General features: G+C 59.3%; 1 protein-coding gene across 1 annotated transcript in view; it reads left to right on the top strand.

Annotated features, from left to right (window-relative positions):
- Positions 1 to 1,447: 1,447 nt before the first annotated feature.
- Positions 1,448 to 12,435, top strand: part of CPSF1 (cleavage and polyadenylation specific factor 1) — a 37,962-nt gene continuing 26,974 nt past the window's right edge. Inside the window, exons 1-4 of the mRNA XM_074943677.1 lie at positions 1,448 to 1,556; positions 3,003 to 3,172; positions 11,608 to 11,635; positions 12,041 to 12,174. Of these exons, the coding sequence (XP_074799778.1) occupies positions 3,029 to 3,172; positions 11,608 to 11,635; positions 12,041 to 12,174 (306 nt within the window). The 5' untranslated portion in view covers positions 1,448 to 1,556; positions 3,003 to 3,028. The remainder of the gene's footprint in view (positions 1,557 to 3,002; positions 3,173 to 11,607; positions 11,636 to 12,040; positions 12,175 to 12,435) is intronic.

The raw sequence follows: 12,435 nt of genomic DNA, 5'->3' as shown, positions 1-12,435 counted from the left end.
ATTGGTCTGACCCAGTATGACCATTCTTATGTAAAAATTAATTATAATAATAAACATTATTTATTTTTCTGTACTAAACACCTGAAGTGTTTAGTACAGAAACTCCCCAACATAATGACCTCTCAAGATAGCAACGAGGTGAGATAACAACCTTGGCAAATAATGCATTTTAAAAATCTTGGCCTACTAGGAAACATATGTCTATAAGTTTCCATTCCCAGTCACAAATCTAGCATTCTGGAGCAAAGTCACTAAAATATAGTCCAACAAACAAATGTTTATTTAACGTGCCCCTCACTTTTCCCTCCACCGCACCCCACTCACCGGTGTTGTCCTTGGTCAGTGGAGACTCAGAGTTCAGAGGTGCTTTCACGTGAGTTCACCTCCCAGGTGGGGGGGCAAGAAGGCACCTTGCTCGTTCCTCCAGCTGCTCCCTGCTCGCTCTGGCCACTGCTGTTCGTTGTGCCACCGTTTACACCATCGCTCTGTTGCCAATGGCCCTGCCCCGTCACCATCTGCTGCCACCAGCCCCTGTGCCTGCCCCACGCCCCCTGCCCCTGGGCTCAGCCCCGGTGCCTGCCCCGCTCCCCCAGTCCCAACCCCCGTACCTGCCCCATGGTCCCAGCCTCTGTGCCTGTCCCACGCCCCCCGGTCCCAGCCCCTGTGCCTGCCCCACGCTCCCCTGCCCCTGGGCTCAGCCCCTGGGCCTGCCCCACGCTCCCCTGCCCCTGGGCTCAGCCCCGCGCCCCCCTGCCCCTGGGCTCAGCCCCTGGGCCTGCCCCGCACCCCCGGCTCAGCCCCTGGGCCTGCCCCGTGCACCCCCCCCCCCACCACTGGGCTCAGCCCCTGTGCCTGCCCCACGCCCCCTGCCCCTGGGCTCAGCCCTGGTGCCTGCCCCAGTCCCAACCCCTTTACCTGCCCCACAACCCCCAGTCCCAGCCTCTGTGCCTGCCCCACACCCCCCCGTCCCAGCCCCTGTGCCTGCCCCACGCCTCCTGCCACTGGGCTCAGCCCCTGGGCCTGCCCCGCGCCCCCCTGCCCCTGGGCTCAGCCCCGCGCCCCCCTGCCCCGCTCCCTCAATCCCACGCCCCCCGGTCCCAGCCCCTGTGCCTGCCCCACGCCCCCTGCCACTGGGCTCAGCCCCTGCGCCTGCCCCGCTCCCCCAGTCCCAACCCCCGTACCTGCCCCACGCCCACCGGTCCCAGACCCTGGGCCTTCCCCGCGCCCCCTGCCCCCCACCCCAGGGCTCCGTCACGGCGCGCGGCCAGCGCTCGTGGAGCCGGGCAGGGAACCCAGGCGTCCGGGCGCAGAGGGGCGGGACGCTCCGGGGGACCAGGGTTCGAACCCCCGCAGGCGGGAGAGGGGCGGCGCAGGCGCAATCCACCCCCTCCCCGCGAGAGGGCGGGGCTGGCCCTGGCTCTATGGTCCCGGCTAGCCCCGCCCCCTCGCGGCCGCTCTAGCTCTGACGTCGCTGCGCTCTATGGTGGCCTCAGCCCGGCGCGGGACCCGGCGCTTCCGGCGGCGGCTGCATGAGGAGACTCGGGGGGGGTGGGCAGGTGAGGAGCGGGGGGGCCTGGGCCGTCGCGGGGGCCGTCCGTGGCCGCAGAGGGGTCTCGGGGGGGCGGGGCTCCCTGAGGGGGGGCGGTCTGGGGGGGTGACGGGGTGATCCCGGGGGGGGAGGGGGTAGCTGTGTGTGGAGGGGTGTCTGGGGTCGGTAGGGGGAGGGGTGTGTGGAGGGGTCTCTGGGGGATGATCCCTGAGGGGGTGGGGGTGGTCCGTGGCTGAAGAGGGGTGTGGAGGGGTCTCGGGGGGGGGTGGGGCTCCCTGAGGGGGGGCGGTCTGGGGGGTGACGGGGTGATCCCGGGGGGGTGAGGGGGTAGTTGTGTGTGTGTGGAGGGGTCCCTGGGGGGTGGGGGCTCCCTGGGGGGGGGGTCTGTGGGGGGTGGGGCAGTCCGTAGGGGTAGGGGTGTTTGGGGGCCGGGGGTTCCTGAGGGGGGGGCGGTCTCGGGGATGAGGGGGTGATCCGGGGGGGGTGAGGGGGTAGCTGTGTGTGGAAGGGTCCCTGGGGGGGTGGTCTGTGGGGTGAGGGGGATGATCCCGGGGGGGGTGAGGGGGAAGCTGTGTGTGGGGGGGTGGTCTGTGGGGTGAGGGGGGTGATCCCGGGGGGGGTGAGGGGGTAGCTGTGTGTGGAGGGGTGCCTGGGGGGCGGGGGCTCCCTGAGGGAGTAGTGGTGGTCTGTGGGGTGAGGCGGTGGTCCATGGGGGAAGGGGTGTGTGGAGGGGTTTCTGCCCCCTGTGTTTCCTGGGGGTCAGGCCCCTGGCAGGGAGCTGCGGTGCAGATCCCTGGGTCCCTCCATGGGGAAGTGGGGTGCTGCCCCCCAGATGACAGGGCACCCTTGCTATATTGTTCACATCCAGAGCCGATGGGGGGAGGGGTGGTTGCAGACTGCCATAGCCGCCCCCCACCCCCAGCCTGTGTCCTGGGCCCCAGGGAAGGTGTAATGCTGAGCCATGAACATGTGGGACTGTGCCCTGGGGAATGGTCCTTCCCGCCCTGCAGCCTGGGGGTTAACAGCCCCCCTCGTTCTGCCCCAGCATCAGGCTCTGATTGGTGCCGGGAGATTCCTTGGCTAAGGTGGTGTGGAGGTTTCTGTTTGAAACAGGTCTCAAATCTTGCTTGGGAAATTTGGCTGCCATAATGTCTTTAGCCCAAGAGCCAGTGACTCCCCCAGAGGAGCAGGGTGAAGATGTTCCCTGGGGGAAACGTTTACCTCACGGTTGGCAGGAGGCTCAGGCTGCCAAGGCAGGGCCTGTTCTTATGGCCAAGGATCTGCTGTGCGCAGGGGAGAAGGATTGGTCTCTGGGCTGTCACCCTTTTGCAGCGCTAGGCTCTCTCACCATCTCGCAGGGCCTGGGACAGCAGTAGTCTCTCTGGCAACCCTAGGGTTATCGGTGGTTCTCACAGCCGATTTGTCTTTCTCTTTCCTTTGTGTCCCTGGGCAGGTTGGTGGCCTTGACGTTCCCCAGGGATGTATGCGGTGTACAGACAAGCCCACCCCCCGACGGGGGTGGAGTTCTCCATGTACTGCAACTTCTTCTCCAACACGGAGCGCAACCTGGTAGTGGCAGGAACGTCTCAGCTCTATGTGTATAGGCTCAACCATGACTCAGAGGTACCTTGTCTTCTCGCCAAACCATCCAGCAATCCCACCCAGCCCTCTGTGTCTTTCTGTGCTGCAGCTGTTTCTACAGATCCTATCTATGTGCGTCTACGGGTTGCCTGTGATACCAGGGACAGGACTCAGTGACTCAGGAGGTCCCTTACAGTCCTGTGTTCCTAACTCAAATCCAATTTGTGTTTTAATCAAATTAAAGCATTATATTTTTTGACCCCTGGGACCTCAGAACTAATTCTTCTCTGAGTGGAGGTGCATAACCATAAAAGCTTTGGACACCTTCCAGGAAATTTCATTCATAAATCACAAAGGAGAGAGAAAATCTGGAACTGTGTTTGTAAATTATTATTATTATTGTTTTTTACTTGTATTTCCATAGTGCCTAGGAGCTTTAGTCATGGACCAGGACCCCCCTATGCTAGGGGCTGTACAAACAACAAAAATGCAGGTCCTATCTCAGTAAGCTTCCTAAGTATAAGACAAGATACAACAGATGGATACAGACAGACGGGAGAGTACAAAGAAGCACTGAGACAGCATTGTTGAGCATGATAGGCTGTGGTCTCAGCCCACCAGCAGCCTAACTGTTAAGATTTTTGTAGGCCTCATGGCAAAGGAGAACTTTGAGGAGGGTTTTGAAGGAGGGTGATGAGGTAGTTTTGTGGATGTTTACAGCGAGTGCCTCCCAAGCATGAGGGACAGCAGGGCAGAAAGCACGAAGGAGCTTGTTTGAAAATTACTCCTGAGGGAATTCTGCACCAAAAAAATAAAAATTCTGTGCACAATATTTTAAAATTCTGCAAAATTGTGCATATTTTATTTGACGACAAATGTGGAGGCTCCGGCATGGCAGTGGGGAACACAGGCTGCTGGCTGCACTGAGGTGGGAGATTATCCTGCAGTCTCCCGTCCCCCTGACACAGATTTGGCCATGGGGCTGTACCTGACCCTGCTGTAGCGCAAGGGCCAGGCCTGTCCCAGAAACACCCTGGGGCCCTGCCCCTCCTACTGCTGAGGGCATTCTGTGCCAAAAATATAAAAATTCTGCACACAATATTTTAAAATTCTGCAAATTATATTTGTCAAATAAATGTGGAGCATTGCATTGGAGAGCACAGGCCTCTGGCTCTACAGAGGTGGGAGATCACTGTGCAGCTCATCCCCGGGACATGGACTCGGCAGTGAGGCTGCACCCAATCCTGACACAGCGCAAGGACCAGGCCTGCCCCAGAATCACTCCAGGGCCATGCCCCTCTGTGCCAAGTGCACCAGGTGTGGGCAGGCAGGCTCAGCAAGGCAGGACCCAAGTGTGGAGGGGTTTAGTATTTGTGGGGGATCGAGGTGTGGGTTGAGAGGGTTCTGTGTGGGGCAATCTGGATGCGGGTAGCTCAGTGGGGGATGCAGGTATGGGGGGATCTGGATGCACAGGGGCTTGTTGGTGGGGGCGTTCTGAGTGCAACGGTAATGGGACTCTGCAGGGGTGTCCAGGTGAAGGTGGTTGGGGCTCAGCGGGGGGGTGTCTGGGTGTGGGGGGAATAGCGCTTGGCAGGAGGTATGGGTGGGGGGGGGCTCAGTGGAGGGTCCAGGTGCAGCTGGTTGGGGCTTGGTGGGGTGGGGATCTGGGTGTGGATTGCTCGTCAGGGTGGTCCAGGTGCAGGGGGTGTGGGGCTCATTGAGGGTGAGGGTTTTCTGAGTGCGGGAGTCTGAAGCTCAGTGGGAGGGACTGGGTATGAGGGGGTCTGGATGCACAGCATGGGGGAGCAGCTCCTTTACAGGGATCCCAGCTCCTGCAGCTGAGGAGCGATGGGTGCAGGAAGTGTGTGTGTGGGGTAGAGTTTGCAGAGCTTCCTTCAGCCAGGGGAGAAATCTGGGGGTGGGTGTCTGACCCAGCCCCAGATGCTCTGCAGGGGAAAAGGAAGTTCCATCCTCCCCAGCCTAGCCGAGACTAGCAACTAAGTCCGGTGCAGGGTAGAGCCACAAGCCGGGTCTTCCCGAGTCCTGCCTCACAGTGATTTACCTCTCTGCTGGTTGCCCTGGGCCCCCAAAACATAGTGCTGGGGAGGGTCGCATGACCACTCTTGTGGGTTCCCTTTGCTTCCCCGTCTGAAAGTCATTTTTCTGCAGGGAAGCAAAGAAATCTGCAGGGGACATAAATTCTGCACATGCGCAGTGGCACAGAATTCCCACAGGAGAATCCTCCAGACTAGGTGCACCAAGATAGCAAACAAGAGGGATGGAGTCTCACATGCACACCCAGCCCTGGCCCCCGATCCAGGTGTGGGGCAAGCAGGCTCAGCCCAGCAGCTTCCAAGTGTAGAGAGCTTAGTGTGGGGGGATCCAGGTGTGGGGTGAGAGGATTCTGTGTGGGGCACTCTGGGTGCGAGTGGCTTGGTGGGAGATCTGGATGCACAGGGCCTCCTTGGGGAGTTCCAGGTGAAGGGGGAATAGGACTTTGCATGGGGATCCAGGTGAAGGTGGGGGGGGGGGGATCTGGGTGTGGGGGACTCAGTGGGGAATGGTCTGGGTGCAGGAGTGGGGAACCACATGCAGAGGGGAGGGGCTCGGCGCGGGTCTGGTTGTAGATGGGGTGGGGTTGGAGGGGCGTGGTTGGGATGCAGGGAGTGTGGCTCAGTGGGGGGTGCTCTGGGTGCAGGGGGGCTCCAGATGCAGGGGGTGAGGTTCAGTGGGGTGGGTGTTCGGGCATGGGGAGCTTGGTGGGGAGGGGGTTCTAGATGTGGGCAGGGTAAGGCTCGGCAGGGGTTCTGGGTATGGGGGTTCCGGATACGTAGGGGTTGGACAGATGGGGGAGCAGCTCCCTGTACAGTGACCCCTCCCCTGCGGCTGAGGAGCAATGTGGGCAGGAAGTGGGGGGGAGGTGCAGAGCTTCCTGCAGCTGGGGGAGGTTTCTGGGAGTGGGTTGGCCCCGGCTGCTCCTTGCAGGGGAAGAGAAAGTCCCGTCTCCCCAGCCCAGCTGGGACTAGCAGCTGAGCCTGGTGCAGGGCAAGAGCCACTGGCCAGAGCATCCCTAGCCCCACAATGATAACCTCTCCGCTGGCTGCTCCGGGCGCCCGAAACAACGCACCCATGCTGCTGGGGAGGGACGCGTGACCGTTCTTGCGGCTTCCCTTTGTTTCCCCCCCATTTTTCTGCGGGGAAGCGAAGCAATCTGTGTGGGGCATGAATTCTGCACATGCGCAGTGGCGCAGAATTCTCCCCAGGAGGAAGAGAGAGCTCTGGCCCATTCAGCGTGACAGGCTAGGGTATGGGTGGAGCAAGGCCAGAGAGAAGGAGATTGTGGTAATCAAGATACAAGCTGATGAGAGCTTGCACAAGAGATTTAGCTGTGTGGATGGATAGGAAAGGGTGGATCTTAGAGAGAATCTGTGGGACGTAGACATAGACTAGATGGAGAACCCAGAGAGGTGCTTGTGCTCGGCTTAGCTCGGTTAGTCTGGGTTACTAGAGTGCTTAGCACTTACGTCTCTTCTTATTTTCAAAGGGGTTTAGGTGCATGTGCCTGGGGACTGGGCCTTGTGGGTCAGGCTTGAGAGGCATGGGCAGAGCCTGGGGGTATGGGGGAAGCCCAGGAATAACAGGGGGATCTGCAGGCCAAGATTGAGGGGCAGCGGCAGAGCTGTGGAGGAGGGGGAGCTTCTACATCCATTGCCTGCTCTGGAGCTGCCCCTCTGAGTAGGACCAGACCCCCTCAGCCTCAGGAGCACTCATGTCATTCTGGCATTTGTGACGAAGTGGGACTGTTCTTAATGGTTCCTCCGAATATTGTGGGGGTGCCTCAATTTCCCTTATGCAGTTCTTAAGTATCTAGGTGGTGGGGTAAGGGTGTATGATCACTGCAGAGCCCTAGAGGGCAGGTGTGTGCAGGGGTCTGGACACAGAGAATGGCCGACACCCTGTTTCCTGGCAACTGATGGCCTGGACCTTTCCCCCCTGCAAGGTGAGAGCTAAAGGGTTGGAGAACAAAGGAATCAGGTGACCTCCTGGCCTGGGAAAGGAACAAAGCCCAGAGGAGGAGGGGCTGGAGGGAGTTTCAGTTTGGGGCTGGCTAGGACATGGAGTGAAGTGCAGACGTGGTTGTCTGGCTCACTGCCCTCCAAAATGGACCCAGCTGAGGGGTCCTGTTCTCTGCACCTGCAAGCTCTGTTTTAGACCATGTTCCTGTCGTCTAATAAACCTCTGTTTTACTGGCTGGCTGAGAGTCCCGTCTGACTGCGGAGTTGGGGTGCAGGACCCTCTGGCTTCCCCAGGAGCCCCGCCTGAGCGGTCTCGCTGTGGGAAGCACACGGAGGGGCAGAGGATGCTGAATGCTCCGAGGTCAGACCCAGGAAGGTGGAAGCCGTGTGAGCTGTTTGCCCTGCGGACAGGCTGCTCACCGGAAGGCGACTGCCCCAGAGTCCTGACTGGCTTCATAGGGAGCAGTTCCAGAGCATCGCCCGGGCACTCCGTGACAACTGGTGGCAGAGGTGGGATCTACTGCACCCCGTGGATGGCGCTTCCTGCAGTAAGTGACTGGGGAGCAGTAAAACAAAGGGGGATTGATGGGGACTAGGCGTGCTGAAGATTCAGAGAGAGACGGTTTCAGGGGGCGGTTAACCCCTAGGATTGTGTGACCAGAGAAAAGGACTTTTGCAGTAACAGGGTCCCCCGGGGGACTGCAGCGAGCGGTCCCAGGGGCGGAGGAGTCTGCAGCTCGACCCTGGCAAAGAGGTGGTGACCTCGAGAAGGGCTGGCACACTAGGGGTTCTCCCTGGAAACCGTGGGGAGCTGCGAGCACACAGGCCTGTGAGTCCACAACAACTTGGGAAGAGTGGAGTGATGGTCTGTCACCGTCTTCTTAAGAAGGACATTGTAACCCTGTGCAAAAAGAGAGGGTTGAGCATTGGAAAGTTCACCAAAGCACAGTTAATCGTGCAGCTGGAGGAGGATGACCGCTCTAAGGGACAGATTCCTGACCCCAAATGGGGCTATAGCAGGATCTGGGAGCAGCTGGAGTAGTAGCCAGGCATCGCCAAGACTCCTGTCCCCGACCAGACGAGGGTCTTCACGATCGGGTTCCCCATTCGGGGATCGGAGATGGACGGGATTGGAGCTGAGTCCGAGAGAGCAAGAGGACTGTGAGAGACAGCGAGAGCCCGAGAAAGAGCTGCAGAAGCAGCAGCAGCATGAACTGGCGGTGGGGGAGCGGAGAGGCCTAGGGAACCTCCCCGGGGTGAGTGGGGATAGACCCTGGGGGGCCAGTTCCGCAGGGAACCTCGAGACTAAATTGCTGCCCCTGGTTAAGGAGGGGGGGATGTGGATGCCCACCTCACTGCCTTTGAGCAGGCTGGAGATTTGAACCAGGGGGACCCTGCGGAAAAGCCCCGGTGTCTAGCTCCCTTGCTGGGTCCCAAGGCCATAGACTCTGTCGGCCAGATGGGTGGGGAGGTGGACAGGCTCCCACTCCTGACCCCAACCTATATGTCTGTGTGGAGTTTCCTGGGGCCAGGCCCCTCGGACCCCCAGTGGGAGCGGAAGGTGATGGTCAATGGGGAGACATTCCTGGGGTGGCGAGATCCTGGGACAGAGAGAACTGTTGTCAGGCCCTGGGTGGTGCAGCCTCAGAGGTTGAGGGGCTGTGTGAGCTGGGTGAGGGTCCCAGGGACGAAGCCCCTCGCCCTGCCTATGGCCCAGATCCCTGTGCAGACCCAGGAGGGGTGGGGCTGGCTGGTCTTTGGGGTGCTCCAGGACACCAGCTGCGAGACCCTGTTGTGGGGCAACTGTGTCTCTTTGGGACAGGATCCAGGCCCTGCTCCTGTAACGGCCAAGGGTTTGAATTTGAATCCAGGGAACCAATCGGTGGAGAGGGAAACGGTCAGTGAAAATGCAGATGACCTGGCTCGCAGCAGGGAGGAGCCGCTAGGCTCAAGCTACCTGCCTGCCTGTAAGCAGACCCCTGGGGCTGGGTGGGACAGAGAGATGCTCCCTACGCCCTTGCACTCCGGAGAGGGGGCTCACGCTGGCTCTGATGCAGTGAGGAAAGCAGCGAGCTCGCTGCCTACCCCCACTGGCACAGCAAGGGCAGCGCTGAGCACAGGGGGAGCTGAGACCCCAGCTGAGTGGGGGGAGACACAGGCAGGGGAGGGGATCTGTGGGGAGTGGCAAGGTGCTTGGTAAGGAAAGTTTGGATGAGCCTAGGCAGCCTTGTGATCTGATGGCTTTGTCCAGTCAGCAGGGTGGGAAGGCGAGGAGAGTGGAAGATGAGTGTCCCTGGACCTTACCTGTTAGCTGGGTGGAGAATTGGGACAGTGAAGGAAACGTGCCTGTGCCTGTCAGAGGTATTGACTTGCCTGTGGAGGGAGCTACCCTGATCTCCAAGCAGGTGTCTGTGACCAGCCTTGTGTGCTGGGACAAGGGGAATGAGATCCCAAGCTGTGTGTCTGGTAAAGGAGAAAGTGTGTCCGGCTCTTCTTGGTCTGTGGAGCAGACAGAAGGGGCCTTGCAGCCTGTGATGGTTGAGCGTTGTGCAGTTGTCTCAGAGCTGGTTCTGGATTCAGCTAAAGCCCAGGAAGGGAATGGTTCTAAGTTTGTGTCTGCTCGGGAGAATGGCCCTGTAACTAGGTCGCATCCAGTTAGTGTCTATGTAAAATCCCAGAGACCAGACAATTCTGGTGCTTGTATTTTGCCTGTTGCTCGTGTGTGGTTGGGAAAGGGTGTCGCAACTCTGTCTAATCAGGGTGAGATCCTAGCCAGGGCACAAGGAGAGCGTGAAGGTGATGTGATTGTGTTACCTATGGAGGGTGTGGAAACCTGTAGGAAGAAGGAAAAGATTCCTGAACTTGTGTGTGGCAAAGGGAAGGAGAAGGCTTCTGACCATTTATCTAGGAAGTCTGTCAGTTTGCCTGAAAGGGGATTGTGTAGGAATCCACCGGACGGGCCATAGGTAATTCTGGATGTAAGGGAGACCCAGAAAGAGTCTGTTGTTGCTCAGGAACGTGTTCCTCTAGAGCAAGCCCTAGGTAAAGAGGGTAAGAGCAGAATTTCTGGGAGGGGTGAATTGTTGCATAGAAAAGCCCTAGGGAAAGGAATCCTCATGGAGTCTTTGCAAGCAGTTTACTGCAACTGAAGGGTGTGAAAGTGATTTAATCAAGAAAGTTTCAGTTCCTAACAGCCAGAAATTTTCTGTTGTGAATGGATCCACTGACTGTCCTGTTGAAAGACCCAGTGTGGATAGCTTTGAGAAGGTCTCAGATGGAGTGAAAGCTGTTAAGAAACTTAAACAGTCCTATAACCAAGTGGCTGTGTTTGGCCAGCTTGTTGGGGAGAAGACCCAATCCAAGTTTGACCCCCTGGGGTTTTGGGGTGGCCAAAGGGCGGGCCGCAGAAACCTTCCCACATGCGGCCTGCGAGTGCTATCGACCACCCCCGACCTAAGGGAGGGCGTGAAACTGGAAGGGCCTGGTGTAACTCCTACCAAGGAATGGCAGAGACGCTGGGGCATCCATGGGAACGTTGGTGGCTTCGAACTTCCCCAGGTCACCGCCTAAAGTGACCCCGCTCAGTTCGATCTCGAAGGGGGGAGAGATGTGACGAAGTGGGACTGTTCTTAATGGTTCCTCCGAATATTGTGGGGGTGCCTCAATTTCCCTTATGCAGTTCTTAAGTGTCTAGGTGGTGGGGTAAGGGTGTATGATCACTGCGGAGCCCTAGAGGGCAGGTGTGTGCAGGGGTCTGGACACAGAGAATGGCCGACACCCTGTTTCCTGGCAACTGATGGCCTGGACCCTTCCCCCCTGCAAGGTGAGAGCTAAAGGGTTGGAGAACAAAGGAATCAGGTGACCTCCTGGCCTGGGAAAGGAACAAAGCCCAGAGGAGGAGGGGCTGGAGGGAGTTTCAGTTTGGAGGCTGGCTAGGACATGGAGTGAAGTGCAGACGTGGTTGTCTGGCTCACTGCCCTCCAAAATGGACCCAGCTGAGGGGTCCTGTTCTCTGCACCTGCAAGCTCTGTTTTAGACCATGTTCCTGTCGTCTAATAAACCTCTGTTTTACTGGCTGGCTGAGAGTCCCGTCTGACTGCGGAGTTGGGGTGCAGGACCCTCTGGCTTCCCCAGGAGCCCCGCCTGAGCGGTCTCGCTGTGGGAAGCACATGGAGGGGCAGAGGATGCTGAATGCTCCGAGGTCAGACCCAGGAAGGTGGAAGCCGTGTGAGCTGTTTGCCCTGCGGACAGGCTGCTCACCGGAAGGCGACTGCCCCAGAGTCCTGACTGGCTTCATAGGGAGCAGTTCCAGAGCATCGCCCGGGCACTCCGTGACAGCATTGAGCTGAGAGATGCCTTGGCCAATTGCCCCAGAGGAGGGCAGTAGCTGCCTTGGCTGGGCTCACTGGATCCAGGCTGTCTGATTGCAGCTACTGATGAAGTTCTTTCTCTTCCTTCCAGCCCTCCACTAAAGGAGACAGGAACACAGGTACGTGGGACCGGGGCATGCCGGGGTGGGCCAGTCTGGGCTCTGCTGCAGCTCCTGGGATCGCCCCAGGGTGGGGTTGGAATATGGGGGATGAGAGCAGGGAGGGATGGAACCCAGGACAGCCTCCGTTTCCTGTTGAGGTCACGAGCTGGCGGAGAGGCCATGGCCCAGCGAGGTGGTCACAGTGGGGCTGGAAGGAGGGCTCATGGGTGGAATGAGAGGGGGCAGTATGGAGTGACTATCTGGGGGTGACATCTGTGAGGCCAATGACTCCTCTCTGCAGGGAGGGGGTGGAAGTGGGCCAGGCGGAGCCCTGCAGAGCATGCCGGGCCTGCCCTGACCCAGGGGCAGGGCCCAGCCCCAGAGCCTCGGCTTCTCACCCCTCTGTCTTGCTGGCCCATGCAGAGGGCAAAGGTCACAAGGAGAAGTTAGAGCTGGTGGCCTCCTTCTCCTTCTTCGGCAATGTCATGTCCATGGCCAGCGTGCAGCTGGCGGGAGCCAAGAGGGACGCTCTGCTGCTCAGCTTCAAGGATGCCAAGGTAACTTCCCGGGGGGGGGCAGGCTCCTACAATGGATCAGCAGCTACATCCATCCCCCCAGCCCAGCGGGGGAAGGGGTTAGATCCAGCCCCAGTTCAGGGGCCTGGGACTGGAGTAGCTGAGGGGGCTGCAGGCCTGGAGTGAGGGGCAGTGACTGGTCAGGCCTGGGATGAGGGGCAGAGATGTGGGGAGTAGCCTGGCGTGCTTCCGAACAGAGCTGGGTAGTGTCTTGGGTGCTGTTCTTTAGTCTGTCCATACCTA

Source organism: Natator depressus, chromosome 2 (genome assembly GCF_965152275.1).
Source record: "Natator depressus isolate rNatDep1 chromosome 2, rNatDep2.hap1, whole genome shotgun sequence".
Taxonomy (NCBI): Eukaryota; Metazoa; Chordata; order Testudines; family Cheloniidae; genus Natator; species Natator depressus.
The sequence above is the reverse complement of the archived record's forward strand: the minus strand, read 5'-3'. Positions and strand labels throughout refer to the sequence as shown.